Raw genomic sequence first — 20,388 nt, 5'->3', positions numbered from 1 at the left:
TTCAGTTCTGCTTACTAACCTTAAATAAAGCTAAGGCAAATTAAATTATTAAAATGAGTTTGGCCTATACAATGAGTCCATTGAAAAGATAAGGGTACCATGGGGCTAAAGGCCTCTCTGAAACTAATAGAAAACATATATTACTTGAATGCTCTAGAAATGTCTATTACAAAAAAAACTTTACCTTTTGACCAGGCTTTGTGTGTTATATACAGTACTGTGCAAAAGTCCTAGATACATGTAAAGAAATTCTGTAAAGCAAAGTTACCTTCAAAACAATGAAATGAAACATTTCTAATCATACAAAAATGACAGTGAAGAGCAGGAAACATGAATAAACTAGACCAAATCAATATTTGCCATGACCATCCTCTGTCTTTAAAACGTGATTAGTTCTCTCGGATAAACAAATACACTGCAGATATACAAGGAAATAAGCTTTTATCAGGAGTCTATTACTCAGCATGTTACTTTATTATAACTTTAATGTCATACAAACATTCATCTTTTTTAATTGATGTTTAAAAGTAAAAAAAAAAATTATAAAATGTTTTAAAAATAGGGCACCTAAGACTTCTGCACAGTACTGTGTGTGCTTTAACCACATTTTAGTCAGTCACAGTTTTTTCATAACGGGGCCTTTAGCACCACACTACTCTACAATTAGTATGTGTGTCCACACTTCTAAAATGTACCAAGGCCAATCTCACTCATTTACCCGGTATGACCAGGGAATATTCTGTCCTGTTCGAGGCCACTGTGATGTGCTGTAAAAACAGTAGATGTTTCTAGCTTCGTGCCCAGTTGCATGAATATGATTAAAATAATACAGTGACTGCAGTGTTACAGAGTGTTCTGAAAAATGAGCTGTTCACACCACTGGACAAATCTGCTTCTGTGTAGTGTGGCGCCACAAAATACCAATCCCTGACATTCAGTATAACTCTGCTGACTGACTTTATCACAGGACACTGTGAAAACATGGCACTTTGTGGTAGGAAAACTGTTACACACTTATACGTTCTTTTTCCTTTACGCCATCAAAGACACACACACACAAGGAAAGACTGATACAGACGCAACTGATTTTTATTAAATTATAACAAGCAGGTTGATCTTGAAATGCTTGTCTAGTGCGTGTTTATGTTTAAGTGGGTGGTGTCCATCTGTGCATGTGTGTGTGTGCATGTGCGTGTGTGCATGTGTGTGTGTATATACAAGTGTATGTAATTACTTAATATCATATCTCTTGCTGGGCTTTTTTTTTTTTCAGAAAGGAAACAAGCATCCACATGTATTTCAAGTCAAATTTTATATTAAATTAATATTATATATACCATATAAAATCCAGTATATCTTTTTGTTTGGGCACAAGTTGAAGTTAAAGAAAAAGTTTCACTGACAGATAGAAGAAAGAGTGACAGATAGAATTCCAAAAACAGAGCTTGTGGTAAAAGAGTGAAATTGCTTTGAGATGGTAGAGGCCTTTAAATTGCATAGTTTAAGTAAATTTCATCATATAGATGAGCTGATGGTACAATAGCACTCATATTCTATATTAAGATTTAAAGATAATATAATACTTCCATCAAGGAGTGTTCTGTATTTAACATCTCTTCTCTGTGATAGTGAAATCATGTATGAATAAAAACAACCTGATGATCAGTGCTTCAGCCCTGGGAAATTTAGTGATTTAAAGCGGATGTTGTGAGAAAACTGAAGCAAAAGGCAGGAAGAGGAGTCAGACGTCACAGGAGGTGACTCAGCAGTAGTGAGTGAAAATGGTGAGAGGCTGTTACAAGTAGAGTGCTCATCTCTCACACGATTTTGTTTTCCAGAGCAATGATCCTCTTTGTTATTCCCTCCAGTAATTAAGTTGTCAAGGAAAACCATGTGTATAGCGCATTCTTAAACTGTACAGTCTTGCTAAAAAAAAAAAAAAAAAAAGACAATCCACTAGTAAAATCTTTGATGGACTCCAACATTTAATAATATTAAAGGTGATTGGCTTAATGGTTTTCATCAGATTCCTGAATATTTCCTTTTTTTTTTATTACCATTAATGATACTACTATCATCACCAGAACCCAATAGTGCATTCTTTCGTAGACCTGATTACCATCAGAATAAAATTAGTTAAGCCATCAGGAACAACACATTCCTATAATTTACAAATGCAAACCAACAAGACACATTAAAATCATCTAGGAACAACTAGCTATCTATATAGTTTCCAAAAAAAAATTCAGCAGCAATATCTTATTTTCACATACTTAATTAGATGCCTTTTCTGCACACATACGCATACTTACCCATTTAGACCTTTAACTGTTTGACACAAACATAGAGAAAAGGATATATTTCTTTGTTAATGCCTGGAGTGCCTCCTCCACTTTTTTCTGGAACTTCATAAGAGACTGACATTCACAGGGATCCTCAGCTGCAAGTGCAAGAACAGTCAAATTAGCGAGTATATGTTTTAAAAAATGTATTGTAATGCTATTTTCTATCGTAGTGGTTTTACCTGGACAAGTGTTGATTTGCAGCTTTTTGCCAATCTCATTTATGGCTTTGAAGTCAGCAGTATAGAAATAATGTTCAGGCTCAGAGGCGATTTCTTTCAACTCGTCCTCAACTGCGTTTCCAACTCCTACAGCATACATCTTGTAGCCTAAAAGACAAACCAAAACAGATAACCAAATGTTCCTTGAGCTCCAGTGTTACACTGAACTAGTTTGAGTGTCCTGTATTGTTACCGTTCTGCTTGGCCTTCCTTGCCGCATCTCCAATGTAGTCTTGTGACCTGCCATCAGTGAAGACGATGCCCACCTTGGTTGCCCCGGGCCTGGCACCCTGCCCACTGCTGAAGCTTTTGTCCACTAAGAAATTGATAGCCTGGCCAGTCATGGTTCCACGCTCCATGTAGAGCATCTTCTTCACAGCATCCTTGATGTCTTTCTTGTTGTTGAACTTTCCGAGAGGAAACTCCTGCTTGACAGCACTAGAGTACTGCACCAGACCCACATGGGTATTTCTTTCGGACACGTCCAGCTTGTCCACGATCTGGTTGATCCACTTTTTCACCAGCTCAAAGTTCTCTGGCCTCACACTTTTTGATCCATCGATCACGAAGACCACATCTGTGGCAGCATCACTGCATTCTGAGACAGCAAGAAGATAGCAGTTTGTGGTTGGATGCTTCAGGCAGATATGGATTTGGGAGGCCTTCTAGTGCCTTCTGGTTTGTTCGCAGGTATAATATAGACGTTTAGCCAGTACACACACATACTCACCACTGCAGGAACGGCCATCTTCCTTGAGTGTGTAGCCCTCTCGGCAGGCACACTTGAATGATCCAGGTACGCTGACGCAAGTGTGCTCACAGTCATGATCACCTGTTGCGCACAAGTCGGACACTGTGCCGCCATGGGTGTCACGCACATACACACACAGGATGGTAGGTGGGGTGAGTTAGGAAGGAGAGAATAATGTTAAGTGAGAAATGGAAGAGTAAGGCTTTGGGTCACATTTAATGATTTGCTGTGCTCTATTCAGAAAACAACAAATCCTTAAAACAGACCGGAACATATCAGAGGACCATGCACCTGAGGGGAACTAGGCATCTGAGGCACTTTTTAGGAAGGTTATAATTACTTTCAGGTGCCTGTTGCTCTGATACAAGTTTTCTATAGCACTGGTTCTCAACTTTTCCTCAGTTTTCTGTTCCTACAACCTGTCTTTGTAACTCCGAGTATTTCTGGTTAGTTCTGTCAGCTGTTGAGAACCACTGCACTACAAGCGCAACATTCATAACATTGATCACACGTGCTTCACTCGTCCCATCTCAGCGGGTGGGGTGAAAAAGAGCATTAAAATACAGCATGCTCCCAGTAACCCCATGCCTTCTACAGACTATGTAGGGTTACAACTTTACTTTTCACCCTGATGATGATGAATGATGACAATGATCCTTCTTGAGGAGTCCATCCTTCCTTACCAGGTACCTTTCTCTTTTCTCACATACTCACCACAAAAGGCTTCCTGGAACTTCTGGGTGAGCTTCTCGATGAAGCCGTAGCTCTCCACATAATCAGTGTGCTCGTCCAGAGGCTCGCTGGCTATCTGCTTCAGTGTGTTCATATCCACTCGGCCCACACCGATGGCATATATCTCAATGCCTGACTCCCGTGCCTTTGCTGCAATGTCACGCACGTTGTCCTGTGGCCGCCCATCTGTCACAATGATTGCTACCTGTGCTCACATGAAAGATGAGTTGGTTATAATAATAGCAATGAATCTGCTGATTGTAAGAATAGGCAGTTTTTGTGTATTTAAGGTTGTTTATAGAGCGTAACTTAATTCCTGACCTTGCTGATATCAGAGGATTTGACACGTGCACCCTCTGCCTCACTGAAGGCCACGTTCATGGCAAACTGGATGGCCAAGCCAGTCATGGTGCCAGAGGAGAGTGGCTCGATCTTTGATACAGCCTTGATCAGTGCAGGCTTTGTCTTGTAGGACTTCAGTGACACCTCATTCTTCACTCTGCTGGCATAGTTCACAACACCCACGCGTGTGGCATCAGGCCCCACATCCAGACCCTCTATTATCTTGTTGAGGAACACCTTGACCTGCTCAAACTCAGAGGGCCGCACACTCCGAGAGCTGTCGATGATGAACACCAGGTCAGTAGGTTTGGTTTTACACAGTCCTGCAGCTACAAAGGAGAAGGAAAAAAGCCAGAAAAATTGGAGAATCTTCTTGGAGAAATTGCAGTTAAAATTAGTACAGTCGTATTATTCTACATAGAGCTGGTGTTCCAGTGACCATGCTAAGAGTGAAACTCCTACCAGAATGTGCTATAGGTATATGCAACTAGAATTAGCAGCACCAGAATCCAATGATATTTAAATGTCAGAAGGTTGCATATCAAGAAATCTGCAGTTGATCAAGCTACAACATTCAACAAAATAAACATTGATCTAATACTCTCAGTGTGTATTCACAAAAATTGGCTGTAATAGTTCTGGTTAACATGATTGCATTGAGACCTATGCTGGAGTTTGTGTGTGTGTGTGTGTGTGTAGGAGGGGTGGCAGGGGGATGAGACTGAAGGTAAGAGTGTAAAGTCAGCAGGTAGCTCAATAAACTTACAGTGCTGGCAAGACTCATAATAACTCCCATTGATTATACATGCTACCACAGGTATTTGCACGTAGGCACACATACACACCCAGTGTAAAGGACCTCTTTGTACACAACTATAGAAATGACATTTCTGTAGATTTTTGCAGTTTATTTCCCCAAACTGTTTCTTCACTACATCAGCCACTCTACCAGCTGTATAATCTCTCTGTCTCTAGCACTCATATTATCACTTGCATGCTTGCTATCAGTAATATTCTCTATAGTGTGTAGACAAGCTCTATAATGCAACAATTTTATATGTGTAAGACTGAACAGGTGACACAATGGTAAAGAGAGTTGAAGTGAGGAGAACCAATGGGATCCCCAACAGGGGACTATGATGATGTGTTTGTAGTTGCTACTTTTAGATGATACACAGTGGGTCTGTGAGTAGTTTGTGCAAGTACATGGGTATACTGAATATATATACCAAAAGTCATCCCACACATACATAGATAACATTGCTCATTACCCATATTGAACTATGGCCCTGGGCACACACACATACACCCACAGTCTCTTCATGCAGTGCACACTAGTTATCTGCCACTGTGCACAAAATCAGCACCTACAATTTTTGGGGAAAAAAAGTTTTTCTAAAATCTTTAACCCCTTTAGAAGCTCTTCAGGGAGCTATAAATCATTAGCTATCCACAGAACCCTTGAAGAACTCTTTTTGTAAGCATGTACAGAGGAACACATTTATTATCTACAACTTCCTGTAAGCTCTCTCTTTTTCTGTGTAACTGTCAGGCCCTTGAACCACTTAGTTCAATTTTAAATCACTTTGAATTTGGAAACCAAATAAATACATATACATACAGTTAATACAAAAATTACAAATGTACACCAGTAAATGTTAATCAGTTAAACTTCAGTGCTGACTCACACAACAAAAAGGTAACAAAAATGCATTTTCTCCTTAGCACAGGTATAATTGTTTTAATGTGTATTTATTTTAATTGAAGTTGTTTAAATTAGACATACACTCTTTTATTAAAAAAAAAAAAAAAAAAAAAAAAAAAGTTCCATCCACCTCCCTAAAGGGTTCTTCAGTTTGTTCCTACGTAAGAAAAGAGGATTTCTCTTTTAGAAAAAAAAGTTCTAAATGGAATCCATTAACAGAGCTAGAACTGAGGTGTAAAAGTGTAGGGATCAGAGTGAAAGTGTTCATCACCTGATTCTATATATATATATAAATATTACTTGGTTTTCTCACCCATGGCAGCAGCATGTCGAAGGTCCACTGTGGCCTGAGCTCCCAAGATGCACAGTAGCATCACAAACCCTAGCAACGCCATACTGTATGTAGCAAGAGTTCTAATGACAGTCTCGGCAACCAGCTGCACACTGATTAACAGAGAGTGAGAGACTCTCAGGTTATCAGTGCACACACAAGTACAGATACACTTACGGTAGGTCTAGAGACGCCCCCCTCATCCATAAGGTGTGTGTATAAGAGTTTTCTGGGGAGGAGGGGGAAATACCTGCAACAAAAATTACAGTTTGGATAGGAAAGACAAACATACCTTGATCTATGCAATGTGTATGTGTGTATAAGGTGGACCAGGTTAGTTTGGGGCTCTGGGAGTGTCTCTGACTTGGGGTCAGACTCAAATAAACATTCCGATGAATCTCTCTTTTCTGGCCAGTTTTCCTCTCAAGGTAATATCACACACATACATCAGTTTATCCACAGGATGTGTGCGGGAAGCATGAGTGCCGTACTAACACAGCTAGCCCTGTTTGAGCTTGTGAGTGAGCGTGTGTAAAGTGTATGTACCGTATAGAGCTTTGTAAGTCCATATGTGAGAGTATGTATGTATGTATGTATGTATGTATATGGGTGTGTACACATGTGAAGCCCAAAGAACTTCTAGGAAAATGCTGGGATCTTGTTATGGATTCACTGTGTGCTCGTGTGTGAGATAGAGAGAAAAAAGTGGTATTTTTACTTAATGTGCATAAGCTGTATTGAACGATTAACATGTTTTAGCTGATCAATGGATCTTTACGATACAAAGTCGGTCAGTGTGCATCAAATCCAAGTTCAGCAATGGCCAGAACACTGAAAACAAGCTCAAATGTATACAGCAAACACACACACACACAAAACACACAGCCATTTTGACCTGGCTTGGGTCAGAATCTGCCAATAATAAGTCATACACACACCCCAAACCTTCCCCAAAAAGAATCATTTTTCACACATTTATTTGTCTTTTATCTGCCAGTATGCTAAAAACCAACATCTAAAAATGCCCAGAGAAACAAACTATTAAACTACAACTTCCAGTAAGTTCTCTGTTTGTCCATGTAAATATGTTTGTGTGGGGTTAAATATTTCTAACTCCTCATACCCACACCTGCATGCTGGAAAAACTATCTATTCTGTAGTAAAAAAAAAAAAAAAAAAAATCTAGACAATATAACATTTTGAACTGGTTATGATGTTTATTTTGTATAATTATACCTTTTCAGGCATCATCTCTACATGAAATCTGTTTACTTAAATACATTTCCAAAAAACAAACAAAAAAATAGCTTTAGCTTAAAAGGAACCAAATCTGGAATAGTAGTTCAATAATTTGACAACTTTCTACTGTTTTTCTATTTCTGTGTACAGTCAGTGGAAATCACTACTGGTTTAAAAACCTTGGATTAGGTTCAACCAGGAAAATGAAAGGAAGATTCTTTACCAGATCCTCAAAATATAGCGGTTTATGAGAAGGCAGTATAAATGGAAATAATACTGGTTTAAAGCATATATCATAAAATCAGTGAAAGCTGGCTTGTGCATATTAAGCTTTGTAGCTATGAGTGTGAACACTGGAAATTTTTGTCTTTTATTTGTGTATTGAGATATGTGCCATCATGTATGTTGCTGGTATACACGTGTGCATCTGCAGGTGTGCACAGAATGAAGTGCATGAAACAAGTCTGTGTGCTTGCTTTATGCCTTATGGCTCCTGATAGTTAGGGAGTGTGGCCTCAGGTTTCATCTTCAGAGCCTCATCGTAGGAGGGCAGTTTCACCTGCGAGTTAAAAACAATGCAAATTCGGTACATGCAATTTATAGTTAAGTACTAGAGAACCTAAAATGTTATTTAATCTGTTTACTTGTGATGGAATAAGAGGATGAAATGTCAGCTGACTACAAGGACACAGACATGTTAACTGTATTCGTTAATGAGAAAAACAGGTGCAAAAGTAGGTTTGTGTTACAGAGACGGCAAATTTAAAGTAGGTCCTGCAACTAAAACCCACTCACCATCACAGAGTTCTCAGCTGCTGGGATACGATCTCCCTTCAGTACATAGTAACAGCGAATGGACACCTGGAGCATATACACCTACAGTTCATAAAAACACAACAGCCATCTTTATTAATCCAACATTGATTATATCCTGAATTGTATACACAGAGGTTGGTAAATAGACAGACCGCACCCTCAATACGATAAAAAAATGGTAAAAGAAAGCAGTTTCAGTTCTCCTTTCTCAATTTAACTTCCCTACAAATACACATACAGTAAGGATTCAATTTCAAGTAAAGACAGAGAGCTCTTTTTGACTAACTATAAGTTCTAGCTCCACCTCCCTCCACCTTTCCAGTTTCTCTAACATTGCTCTTCTGTTTTCACACAGCTGTAAAGCTGAAAAAGACCCTTACTGTGTCAGACACCCAATGACAGATGAGAAGATGCACACAGCTTAGAATGTGAACATGTGCATGTGTGCAAATTACAGGAAGCCTCTGTGTGGAAAGTGTCATTATCTGTGGTGCACATCAAACTTATTCTGAAATAGCTACAGACACTCAGATAGCTACATGGTCAAAAACCACACACACACATAGAATAACGTTCAAACCTTCAGCAGTATGTACATCACGAAGAGGACTCCAAATATCAAGGTGACATGGCTCAGCTCCTCTCCCTCCAACCTGACCCCGCCTTTTAGGTTTGACTGCAAAGCACAGAGACATACCTTAAATGATTAAAAAATAGATTCCATTATAGAAGTTTATAATAAATTTATAACAAATTCCAGTTTGACTGGTTTCACTCAGCTTTACCTAGGTTTATCTCACATCTGGATATTCAGTCATTTGTGATTTCTATATGTTTTATCAATTCTCAGCTTTCAAAAGGTTAGTCAGTCAAATGTGGCAATATATAAAAGGTAGCTGGTATAAAAGCGGGGTCAAATAATAACAGAACACACCACATGAAAAAAAAAACCCACAAAAATATCACAAAATATCACTAACAAATGTTATGTCGTGGTTATGTCTTGACTTGGTGTTAGCAATGGAAAAGAAAGCAGACATTATTTGTAGTAACGGCATCTGTTTTTTGCGTTTATCAGGATAACACGTTAGCACGTTAATCAGGATTGAGCATTGCAAACACTCACAAACATAATGACCCTGTAGTAACATTACATTTAGCCACAGTGTCTAAGCTACAAACGTAATTTTAAACCTTGTTTATCTACCATTAATTCTCAGTGAAATATGAGGTGGAGAAAGACTAAACAAAAAAAAAAAAGTTTTTTTTTTTTTTTTTTTTTTTTTTTTTTTTTAAGAGCGTAAATATTATATTGGGTGTGTGCGAGTTTCTCACAGCCAGCCGTAGAGCGTCTCCATACGTGGGAGTGCCAGGAAGTCCAAACCGAGCATCAAACAGGGAGAGAAGACTCAGAGCCACATCAAGAAACATGAACAGTATAAACGGCATCACACACATTGACCCCTATGATGCAGAGAAACAGATGTTACAAATAGATTCTTTCATACACACACAGGATAACAGACTTCATATGAAAAGTAAGTTTTTGTTCTTAATGTTCATGTCCTCAAGGCCCTTAAATGTTGTAAGGTGTGTGTGTTGTAGCACGAGTGTTAGTATTCTATGTTCCACCAGCATTCATAAATATTGAAACAGATGCTTTTCTGGAGACTCATAATTCTGGGTAAATTGTGTTGTGTACTACAAAACTCATCAGCAGTGAACAGAGATTACAATACATTCCTTCCCATGTGCGCTCGCACACACACACATACATATGAAATAATTCGTAGACACACACATTCAGAGAATTTAAATTGAAATCTTATCACTGTTACATAACATTACTTATATGTAGCTTGGACAGAACACTCACACAAACACAGACTACATGTTCTCCACATTTATCTTGTAAACAGGTTTTTAATGTTTTCACTAACTTGAACTGCTAAGATCAAGCAGGTGCTAAATATAATGACTTAATATGTTCAAGTCAAGTAAAAAGATGGAATGACAATATCATAAGACACACGAAATTTTTAACCAAATTTAAAATAACCATTATAAATAGATTTCATACACAGCCTGGTGGTAAAAACATACAGACATGCACACACTTACCTTACGGTGAGACAACATAACCAGCACACTGGAGAATGACATCAGAAGCAATGTAATGAAGTTGGTGCTAATTTCAACTACAGACATAAATAATAAACACAACAAGGACATAATGTTAATGCTGCCAACGTGAGCTGGAATTTATATTTCAAATATGAAATGATGTGCAATGATAAACTAAAAATCATTCATAGAAAGACTGATCATAATCTTTAGACTGATCATAATCTTTAATCTTTCTTAAAACTGCAAAGACAAAAAAAAAAAAAAAAAAAAAAAAAAAAAAAAGTTCATGAGTTATTCTTAATAAGAGAATTGGGAGAATTGGTTTGGGAGAGCCATTAGATAACATTCTAGTGAAAGACTCACAGATGCAATTGCTATGGGTACGTTTCATTTCAGTATAGGAGACAGTGATCGGATCTTTCTCTCGGATTATTCCAATGGTCAAATCCACAGCCACCAGCAGATTAAACACCTACACACACGCCCGCACATATGCACACAAACACACACACACAAGCAGAGCAAGAATGAATTTGAGTCAGAGGGAATAAATTCATGAGTATGGCCTGTGTCTTTGGATGTGTGTACTCTGGCAGCAGGTATATTTTCATTTCTCTCTGTAAGCCAATACCAACAGAACCAGTGCCCCAAGAACAGCGATTCATTCAGAAAAGCCTGTAAAAGTGTAAATTGCATAACACATGCAGACAACACACAGATAGTGATGGAAAGCTCTCCCTTGGGCAGTGTTTTGTGAAGGTATTTTAAGTGAGATCGAGCTGATTGAGGTTTCCTGTGAGATTGTTGACCCAGACATGTTCTTGTTTCTTCCAGTACACAGTTGGATGTTGCACCACAGTCAGAGCACATGTGAGAGTTACCAAGGAACATTATAATTATATATAGAGAATCAGATTACATAGTAAAATGCAAATATTTTGCCAACATCGGCAATGTAATGTAATACGTAATAGTAAAGTGGGTTATTGTACATAAAAATCCTTGTGCAAAGAATTTTCACAATAGAGATTCTTGAAATAGATAATTTCCTGGAAACTCCCTCTTTTCATGTTGAATAATTTTCTTAGAAATAAAAATTAATATAGATCACAGGTTCTACTTCTGGAAACTATGCAAACTGAGTCAAACTGTGCTGCTAATGTGACTGTATATGGGTGAGTTACTCATTCAAAATGTCTCCCTGCTACATCTCTGCAGAGCTAGTTCTGTGTATTAGCTCTAACGTCAACTTCCCCTTTTACGCAGCACAGATTAAAATGACCAGATACTGTTACTGCTGTTGATCAAACACCAACACTGCACAAAAACAGGAAGAGCAGAAATGTTAGTGAAGTGCAGATTCACCGTTCACACTCCGTTAAAAACAACTACGTACCTAATTTTGCCTGTAATCATATTTACTGACACACATTACAAATCCACACACACACACACACACACTTAAAGACATTTTAAGCTAAACTTTAAATGTAAAATGCTTCATCTCCTATATAGGTGTATAAGTAGGCAGGTAAACATTACCAAGTATAAGATGGCAGAGGCTCGGGTGGCCGTGTTGACATGGCAGCAGAGGGACCGTGTTCCAGACATCTTTCTCCGGTTTGCTTACACACACCATATGAGACATACACTGACAGACACAGCCTTACAAACCACAATGACACTTCCTGATGCTGACACGCATGCACAAATGCTGAGAGGTTTCACACATGCATTGTCTCACATCAGTAGGCCCAATATGTGAAATGCATAGAAGAATTTAAAAAACTTTTTAACAAGTGTTGAAACTGACACAGTTTTACAACTTCATGGTGACTTCTATGCTACAAGCCTTTGAGAATGAGGTCGTCAATCTTTGTAATCTTTTAGGATTATTCTATTATAGTGCCCTAAATTCCTTTTTTGCCTCCCACTGTATTCTGTCCATGATTTAGATCAAATAGCTGAAAATGGTGTTAAAGGAGTCAACAAGGCTGTCTGAACTTAATATGAATATGTTTGAAAACTAGGGTTTATGTGAATTAGTTGGATCTACCCAAAGTAGCATTGAGAGTATTGTGTTCTCAAATGTGAAGAAACAGCAGTAATAGTTTTAATGTAAATATAAAACTGAATGCCTTCAGTAATAACATAAGTGCTAAAACGGATACTTGAAAATCCTTGAAACTGTACTGAGAATATATTTATTGTGAATATTTAACCTGATCAACTTTTTCTTAATTAATAAAGTTTGGTGAAACAGAGCCCTCTAGTGATTACATGATGCTTATATCACTTCCTTCATTTCAGATACAACACAGAAACATCTAACTTTACTCTCAGTTGGCCCATGAAAGTCCATGGACATATATTCATCGAATGAAAGGACAAGCTGAACTAATAAGAGATTAAAGGCACTTTAATAAAGCCTGCAGTCAACAATGAAAGAAGAAAACACAGACAAATACAGAAACACACAAACAGACTGCAGACTCAAATTCCTGTGTTAGTGCTGATGGTCCTGAAACACACAACAGGAAGTCATTGCACACAGGAACACACCCACACATAACCACACAATTTCTTGACTTCTCAGAACTCACTCACTCACTCATGCACTAAGTAGAGACACATGAAAGCAGTGTTTAAATTAATAGTATAACAAACTTTTGTAAACTATAAATTAATATATTTAAAAAATTAACCCTGGCAGTGAGCAAGTAAATCAAGATCAAACATTCAAAGGTGCTATATATTTTTTCAAGCATTTGTGTTATTCCTGAGTTTCTGTAAAACACGTTGAAAGTGTTTCATTCCAAAAATCATGTCTATAGATTTTAAAGTAATTTTTGGAGTGCCTTTCTCTGCATGCGCAACTCACAGTGATTGGTATAACAATACACATGCACCCTGCAGGTATTATTTTTGTTTGAATTTGCCTGCAGTCTTTTCTAATAAACTTGGCTCTATTTACCAAAATACAGTGTGTGTAAGAATGTGTGTGCGTGGTGCCCTGAGATGGACTGGTTTAACATCCAGGGTGTATTCCCACCTCACACACAGTGTTCCCAGGACAGGCTCTGAATCCACTGCATCCATGACCAGTATAAAGTGGTTACTGAAGATGAATGAATGAAAATAGATTATTAATTTCAACCACAGCAACCCAAACCAGAATAAAGCATCTACAGAAGATGAATGAATGAACACTGTACCAGTGAGCATCATGTCTAACCTCCGAACTCCCACTGGCATGAGAGTAAAAACCTCCTGCTCCCACAACTTTTTTTGTCCCACTGTGAACCTCTAGAGAAATGTGCTGTGCACCCAGGTATAAAGAATATAATGGAGAATTGTCTTTGGGGAACATTTAGGAATATATTTGTACCCTGGTACATTACTGAAGGTTCTTTTCACTAATTATGAGTTACAGTACAAAGCTGAGTCTCACAGACATACACTTATTGCAGCCATGGACCTATTACCCTTTATTACAGGGTATGCAAAAGTATTACTCATGGCTTGTCTGTTTTAGTCAATACAGTCACATCACACTGGATAATGTTTGGGGGAAAAAAAAATTTAGCACCATGTATCTCCTTTAAAGTACTCAGCACTCCTTAGCTCACAGACACACACATTCGCACACACCTGTCAGAAGTGAATGGGTGAGAAGTCACAATGGAAAATGGTCTCTGCCTCGCTATCTTTGGCTGGCTGACTGTGTGCTGTTTCCTCCAGCTCTGTTTTGACACTGGCCAGCAAAGGGTCAGGGGTGGCAGGTTTTGCCAGGCTAGGGCATGATGGCCCCTGAGGTGTGATGTAAGACTGGGGAGGGACCAGCGGAGGATAGTGGCTCTCATGACCATGGGATGGGAACTGGGGCTTTAGGACTGCATGTGGAACCTGAACCGAATGACTGTACATGTCACCAGTCCACGGGTATGCCTGCAGTGCTGTGTGCACACAAGCAAAAACAGACTTCATCACAAAGCACCCTTTAGCAGAGCAAATGCCTGTGTACACATGCTCTTTTCTTACCCTGTAGCCCAGGCTGTAGTAGTATCTGGCTACCGTTTTGGCATTGGAAGTAGGCATGTCCTCCGTTGGTACAGGGCAACAGGCTGCTCCCAGTTCCTGGGTTCAGGGGCACACAGGAAGTGGCAGTGCCCTCACTCGAGTTAGGGGTCAGATACGGAGATGGGGTGAGGTATGATACTCTTGAGTATTGTGGCAATAGTGTGTTCGGCTGCTGTGGGAGTATGTTATTACTTTGTTGGGGAAGGAGAGTGGTATGTTGCTGAGGCAGTAATGTGCTGGACTGTTGGGGATATGTCATGAGCTGATACGACTGAGTGTTTCCAGGACCAGAGGCAACAGCCTCATATTTAGCTGAAGAGCCCACAGAATCATAGTTAAACCTGCAATACAATAAATTCTTGTTAGTTTTTTGTAATCTACCATGAAAAAGCAAGGAACTTTACTTGTTTCATGTTATTTACTAAAAATGTCCCCAGGCTCCATTGTTTCTTGCAAATGAGGGAGATGTGTGGCAGCTTGCCCTCTAGTGGTGTATGAGGGTGGTGCAGCTGCTGATGCTGGTACTCACCCGGTGTCAGTGTGCATGCTGAAGGACTGAGGCTCACTGTGCTCCGGTGTGTCCAGCAGTACAGACAGTGTGTGTGTAGGGGGGTTGTATGCAGCAAAGAAGGGTAAGGAGGCACGGCGCAAAGGTGGGGGACTCTGCATGAGGGGATGCTTATAGTCCCCTGTGCTCCCCTGTGACACAGTAGTTGCCACATCCACACAGTCTGGAACATGGATCACCCATGCATACACATTCAAATATGGATATTGATATACATGTTTAGGAGAAGAAAGTGTAAAGTTTTCAGCACACCCTCAAAAAGCAAACAAAAAAAATTATAAACACATACATCACCCACTTCAATAGGAACAGGTAAAGAGCTTCAGTTAATTTTCACATCACATATCAGAATGAGGAACAGGTGTGATCTCGGTGACTATCTGTGGCATGGTTGTTGGTGCCAGATGGGCTGGTCTGACTATTTCAGAAACTGCTGATCTCCTGAGAATTTCACACACACAACAGTCTCTAGAGTTTGCACAGAATAGTGTGAAAAACAGAAAACGACAGTTCTGTGAGTGGAAACACCTTGTTGATAGAGGTCAGAGGAAAATGTTCAGATTGGTTCTAGCTGCCAGGAAGGATACTGTAACTCATAATCACTCTCTATAACTGTGGTGAGCAGAAAAGCATCTCAGCATGCACAAAACATCGAACCTTGAGGTGTTCTATTGGCTCTGGTGACTGAGAAGGCCACTGAAAATCATTGAACTCTGTCATATTCATGAAACCAGTTTGAGACAACTTCTTAGTGACATGGTGCATTATCATGTTGGAAGTAGCCATTAGAAGATGGGTAAATTGTGGCCATGAAGCAATGCACATGGTCAACAACACTCAAATAGGCTGTGGCATTCAAGCAATGATTGATTGGTATTAACAGGCCCAAACTGTGCAAAGAAAACATTCCCTAGACCATTACACCACCTCAACAAGGCATTTCCATCTGTAGGATTGCCACTCACCTGATGTTATTTCGTAGCACCATTCTGACTAAACTCTAGAGACTGCTGTGCATGAAAATTCCAGATCAACAGTTATAGAAATATTCAAACCAGCCCGTCTGGCACCAAATCATGCCACGTCATGTACGGTCAAAATCTCTGAGATCACATTCTGATGGTTGATGAACATTACCCAAAGCTGCTGGCCCGTATCTGCATGATTTTATACACTGCACTGCTGACACATGATTGGCTGATTAGATAATTACATGAATGAGTAGGTGTACAGGTGTGGAGTATTGTATAAAGCTCTAAAGGGAATTCCTTTGTGTTTTTTATGTTTATAAAGCTTGGTTTGGACAACCTACGTAAATCTGACTTTTACACAGAAAAATGACCAAAGACTAAATCCAATTTATTTGTTCAAGATTATAGTTGCATTTGCACACAGTCACATTGTTTCCTGTGACAACCAGACAGCATGTGTACAGCAGGTACTGCAGGCCAGGGGAAAGTAAAATGTCAATTCCCAGTTTAACATAACCAGAACAGACAACAGTGATAAACTAAGGAGGCTGGTGTCACTACAGTTGAGCGACATCCTCTCAAAAGACACAAACCTTTTTATGTATACTTTACATATATTTTATAAATATTTTGTCTTTCATGACATGATTTTGATTATTTTCTTTACTTTTTATCCATGTTGTTTTTGTCACAAATTTGACAAAGTCAAATTCAATTTGATTGCTATAAATCTACGTTGGAATCAAATGAGACCGCATTAAAATGTAGCTTGACTAACTGGGAAAAGTATTTTTTTATTATTTATATATATATATATATATATATATATATATTTTTTTTTTTTAGGCATTCAGATTTCAGAAAGCCTTTTCCAATCAAAACAGATGCCAGTAAGTAAATAAATAAATGAGCTATCAGAATATAGCTATGCAGTATACATGGTGTAGGTGTGGGAGAGACCTGGTGGGCTTGTTCCGCCAGTGAGAAGTGTACTGTAAGGAGGGAGTGTGTTTCCAGTTTGGGGGGGTAGGGGTGCAATCGTAGGACCTGTGAAAACAGGAGGCCTGGAAAACAACAGGTAAATATAGACACGGTCAATACTGAAAATGTGTACTGTGAGAGGTATTAGTGATTCAGAAGAAAAACCTGGGGACTGGGGCTTGGGAAGGTGCCTGGGTCCGAGTTACAGGAGGCTTTTTTGCTGTTGTTTTGGAGGTTTTACGCCATTTGGCACGACGATTCTGAAACCATACCTGAGAAAGAGCATGTGCAGAGTGTCATTATTTTATCAATTTGCACATGTGTGTTATCAAAAGAAGAAGGAAAGGCCTGGAAATGAGACACAGGACTGACCATGACCCTCTGAGGTGTGACGCCAACTGATATTGCAATCTCTTTCCGCTTGTCCGCATCTGGGTAGTGATCATCTTGAAACATCCTCTCTAGCTCCTCCAACTGATCTATAGACACACACATAAGCTATTCATTTATTTTCAGTAACCACATTTTCCTTGTTTCCCCCCACCCCACCCCCCATGTTGTGGTGGATGCAGAGCTGGGAACACTTGGTGCAACTGAGGACCTCACCACAGAGGGACATCAATCCTTTCTGTAAGGTATCACACACTCACAATCACAGATGGGGCAATTTAGATTGCCAACCCACCTATCAGGACAGTTTTGGGAGGAAAATCTGGAGGTAACCCATGTGGACCTAGGTAGAACGCTGAAACATTGCATGTCGAACCCCAAACCCTGAAGTGAGCATTGTGGATTTGTGGGGGGTACAGCTACCCCATGTGCCACCCCACGAGGTGTTCATATTGAAAGCCAGATTAGTCAAATTACACATTCACTCACTCACCAGTGCTGTAGGAGGTCCGTGTTTTCTTTTTGGGTGCTGGTGCCAGTAGAGACGTGTTGCTGACACACGGTAAGGGTTGGGAGCTGGTCTCTGGATGTACTGATTTTAATGGCGCAGTCCTGCTGGTGAAGCGGGTGTAGCGGCGTGTGGTGTACACCTGCTGCAGTGTTACCTCCAGCTGCCCAGGATGGGTGATTGTTTTGGGCTCCACAGAGGGGCTGCTCCCATACACACGCTTGCTCAAACAGGGAGCCTGGGGCACTGAGCCCTGGGTCTGAACCACTGGCTGCGTTTGTAGCTGAAGCACAGAGGGATTGCTAGGTGTGAGTGTGAGAGCCAGAGGATTCTGGGAGGGAGGAGAAGATATCAAGGGGGTCTGCGAAAGGGTTAGAGACTTGGCAGGACACAGCAGGAGCTCTTCGTTTATACCGCTCTCAACGGACTCCTCACACACCATCACCAGATTTACAGGGCCGCCGGAGTCCAGCCGTAGGACACACTTCTCCTCCTGTGGTGGAGGGACCAGAGCACCACTCACATCATTCCCTTTTCCATCATCATGCTTGCTTTTATTATCCTCTGTTATTTCTACTTTTTCACCCATTTCAATCTCTGCACCTTCTTCATGATTATATTCATCATCCGTCTCAACAAATCCTTTTGTCACTGTTTCTGCCTTTTCACTTCCCTCTTCTTTTTTCTCTTCATGTATAGAACTAATTTTATGGTCTCTTTTTAGCTCTGCTTCTTCATCCACATTTCTTTGTTGTTCATGGACTCCGAGTGCCAGACAAGGTCTCTCGCCTTCCTCCTCACATAAAGGACACAGGCTTCCTGTAAACAAACATGCAGATGTAATAAGCCATGTATCTCTAATTAGCTTGTGTTGATTTGAATCATTATTATAGCATTGTAGGGGTTTAGACCAAATTCCTTGAGCACCTAGAAACTCAATGCAGTACTGTCACCATGTGGCTGTTCATTCTGTATCAATTAATGATATATAATTAACTTGAGGCTAAAATTAGACGCCATGGGATGAAAATAATCGGAAACATGACTGGGGTTTGTTATCTGTTGTTCTAACTAGTCATAAAGTAGAAGCTAATAAACTAATAACCGAAAAACACCAATTTTATAGGCCACAGAAAGTTTTCAAATAATATAAGCATTCATTTAGGCTTAAAGTAGAAGTGTCAAAACCTTAAACTTTTTTTTTTTTTTTCAAAAACCGAATGGCTAACGACTACTGAACTTCCGCCCAGCTAACAATTACTCATTCCTCTCCAATTATCCAATTATTATTTAGGTTAATTTACGCACCGTAATCACTAGCAAACAGAGAGTCCTCGGCCATCTTGTTTCGCAAAAGGCCTCTTACTCAAACTACCTGTCTGAATTAGCTTAGAGCTAAAAGTGCCAGGTAAACGACAACGTTCAATCTAAATCAGATAATTAGTGCGAGTTAATTTCAATTAACCTGAAACACCTGAGAAAGCTTCGTCACGTGACCAGTAGATGACGCGCACCATTCTCAGCACGCGCATCATCTCGCGCGTCTCTTATATATAATATGCATGTATGTGTTTGTGTGTGTAAAAAAATAAGCGTATATATATATATATATATATATATATATATATATATATATATATATATATATATATTTGTGTGTTGATTTTTTTTTAAAGCTTTATGAAATGTTTTAACAGTAACATTGTACACTCAGCATCATACATGTAGCCCAGGTGTTGCAGTGAAAAAAAAGAGCTACCACTGACCAGATGTTATTTTAGTAATGGAATATTCTCAGTACATCACTGACACTGAAATAGTGATTCATTGCAGTGCTACACACACCATGTCAAAATCACTATGCTGAGAGTAATCCGTGACCCAAATAATATCTGGTCAGTTGTGGTCAGTTGTGGTCCTATGGTAGTCCCTTTCCACTGATGGATGGGGTAATTGTGTACCTATAATGTACACCTATATGGTACATGTACCTAATAAAATGGCTAGTAAGTGTAGGTATCAGATATTCCTAAAGAAATAGCTACTGTGTGTATCGGAATAGATTAGATTTATGAATAATTTTTTAACTGTTGGGACAGTTTTACTTTTTTTTTTTTTATAAAATATTTTTAAAAAATAAAACATTGTCTCATTTCTGATTGTTTCTTTTTGTTTTACCACATAACCTAGAAATCAAAAATTTATGAATACAAATATGAAAATAAATTGGCACTGCAGTGCATTTCAGGGTGAAGAGTTGACCTGGAAGTAGGCTACAAGTAGA

General features: G+C 39.3%; 3 protein-coding genes across 5 annotated transcripts; all 3 read right to left on the bottom strand.

The window, feature by feature from the left end:
- Positions 1–1,203: 1,203 nt before the first annotated feature.
- On the bottom strand, positions 1,204–6,619 carry matn1 (matrilin 1). Of its 2 annotated transcripts, XM_026929885.3 has the most exons (8): positions 6,407–6,618; positions 4,368–4,717; positions 4,029–4,251; positions 3,294–3,416; positions 2,757–3,161; positions 2,525–2,671; positions 2,360–2,440; positions 1,204–1,867 (listed from the first exon to the last, which is right to left on the bottom strand). In XM_026929885.3, exons 1-8 carry the CDS (start codon positions 6,486–6,488, stop codon positions 1,818–1,820), a joined length of 1,461 nt encoding a protein of 486 aa, XP_026785686.2. In that variant the 5' UTR covers positions 6,489–6,618; the 3' UTR covers positions 1,204–1,817. The 2 variants fall into 2 exon arrangements, with proteins under 2 accessions (XP_026785686.2, XP_053084460.1); XM_053228485.1 differs by lacking the exon at positions 3,294–3,416 and having other exon boundaries at positions 6,407–6,619.
- A 997-nt stretch (positions 6,620–7,616) lies between these two features.
- Positions 7,617–12,304, bottom strand: LOC113536229 (lysosomal-associated transmembrane protein 4A). The gene is made up of 7 exons (XM_026930069.3): positions 12,149–12,304; positions 10,970–11,078; positions 10,601–10,677; positions 9,815–9,943; positions 9,060–9,155; positions 8,459–8,539; positions 7,617–8,222 (listed from the first exon to the last, which is right to left on the bottom strand). The coding sequence occupies exons 1-7, from the start codon at positions 12,215–12,217 to the stop codon at positions 8,148–8,150; spliced, it is 636 nt and encodes a 211-aa protein (XP_026785870.1). The 5' UTR covers positions 12,218–12,304; the 3' UTR covers positions 7,617–8,147.
- A 700-nt stretch (positions 12,305–13,004) lies between these two features.
- LOC113536228 (homeobox protein NOBOX) lies at positions 13,005–19,592 on the bottom strand. Of its 2 annotated transcripts, XR_003403671.3 has the most exons (10): positions 19,413–19,592; positions 18,090–18,923; positions 17,579–17,685; positions 17,372–17,478; positions 17,186–17,289; positions 15,216–15,417; positions 14,648–15,027; positions 14,258–14,562; positions 13,659–13,724; positions 13,005–13,127 (listed from the first exon to the last, which is right to left on the bottom strand). XR_003403671.3 is itself a non-coding variant. In XM_026930068.3 (9 exons), exons 1-8 carry the CDS (start codon positions 19,444–19,446, stop codon positions 14,261–14,263), a joined length of 2,070 nt encoding a protein of 689 aa, XP_026785869.1. In that variant the 5' UTR covers positions 19,447–19,592; the 3' UTR covers positions 13,005–13,127; positions 14,258–14,260. The 2 variants fall into 2 exon arrangements, 1 of the variants encoding a protein (XP_026785869.1); XM_026930068.3 differs by lacking the exon at positions 13,659–13,724.
- Positions 19,593–20,388: the final 796 nt, after the last annotated feature.

Source organism: Pangasianodon hypophthalmus, chromosome 23 (genome assembly GCF_027358585.1).
Source record: "Pangasianodon hypophthalmus isolate fPanHyp1 chromosome 23, fPanHyp1.pri, whole genome shotgun sequence".
In the NCBI taxonomy this organism is placed as follows: Eukaryota; Metazoa; Chordata; class Actinopteri; order Siluriformes; family Pangasiidae; genus Pangasianodon; species Pangasianodon hypophthalmus.
Note: the sequence above shows the minus strand (reverse complement) of the source record. Positions and strands in the feature narration are given on the sequence as shown.

Excerpts from the sequence above, each read along its gene's own strand:
- matn1 (XM_026929885.3), bottom strand. The coding sequence starts at position 6,488 with ATGGCGTTGCTAGGGTTTGTGATGCTACTGTGCATCTTGGGAGCTCAG. Across the intron at positions 3,162-3,293 it reads AGATGGCCGTTCCTGCAGTG|AATGCAGTGATGCTGCCACA; the intron begins GTGAGTATGTGT and ends TTGCTGTCTCAG. Across the intron at positions 2,441-2,524 it reads GCAAATCAACACTTGTCCAG|CTGAGGATCCCTGTGAATGT; the intron begins GTAAAACCACTA and ends TTGCACTTGCAG.
- LOC113536229 (XM_026930069.3), bottom strand. The coding sequence starts at position 12,217 with ATGTCTGGAACACGGTCCCTCTGCTGCCATGTCAACACGGCCACCCGA. Across the intron at positions 11,079-12,148 it reads CCTCTGCCATCTTATACTTG|GTGTTTAATCTGCTGGTGGC; the intron begins GTAATGTTTACC and ends GCGTGTGTGTAG. Across the intron at positions 10,678-10,969 it reads TACCCATAGCAATTGCATCT|TTGAAATTAGCACCAACTTC; the intron begins GTGAGTCTTTCA and ends TTATGTCTGTAG.
- LOC113536228 (XM_026930068.3), bottom strand. The coding sequence starts at position 19,446 with ATGGCCGAGGACTCTCTGTTTGCTAGTGATTACG. Across the intron at positions 18,924-19,412 it reads TCTGTTTGCTAGTGATTACG|GAAGCCTGTGTCCTTTATGT; the intron begins GTGCGTAAATTA and ends GTTTGTTTACAG. Across the intron at positions 17,290-17,371 it reads TCCCAAGCCCCAGTCCCCAG|GCCTCCTGTTTTCACAGGTC; the intron begins GTTTTTCTTCTG and ends GTTGTTTTCCAG.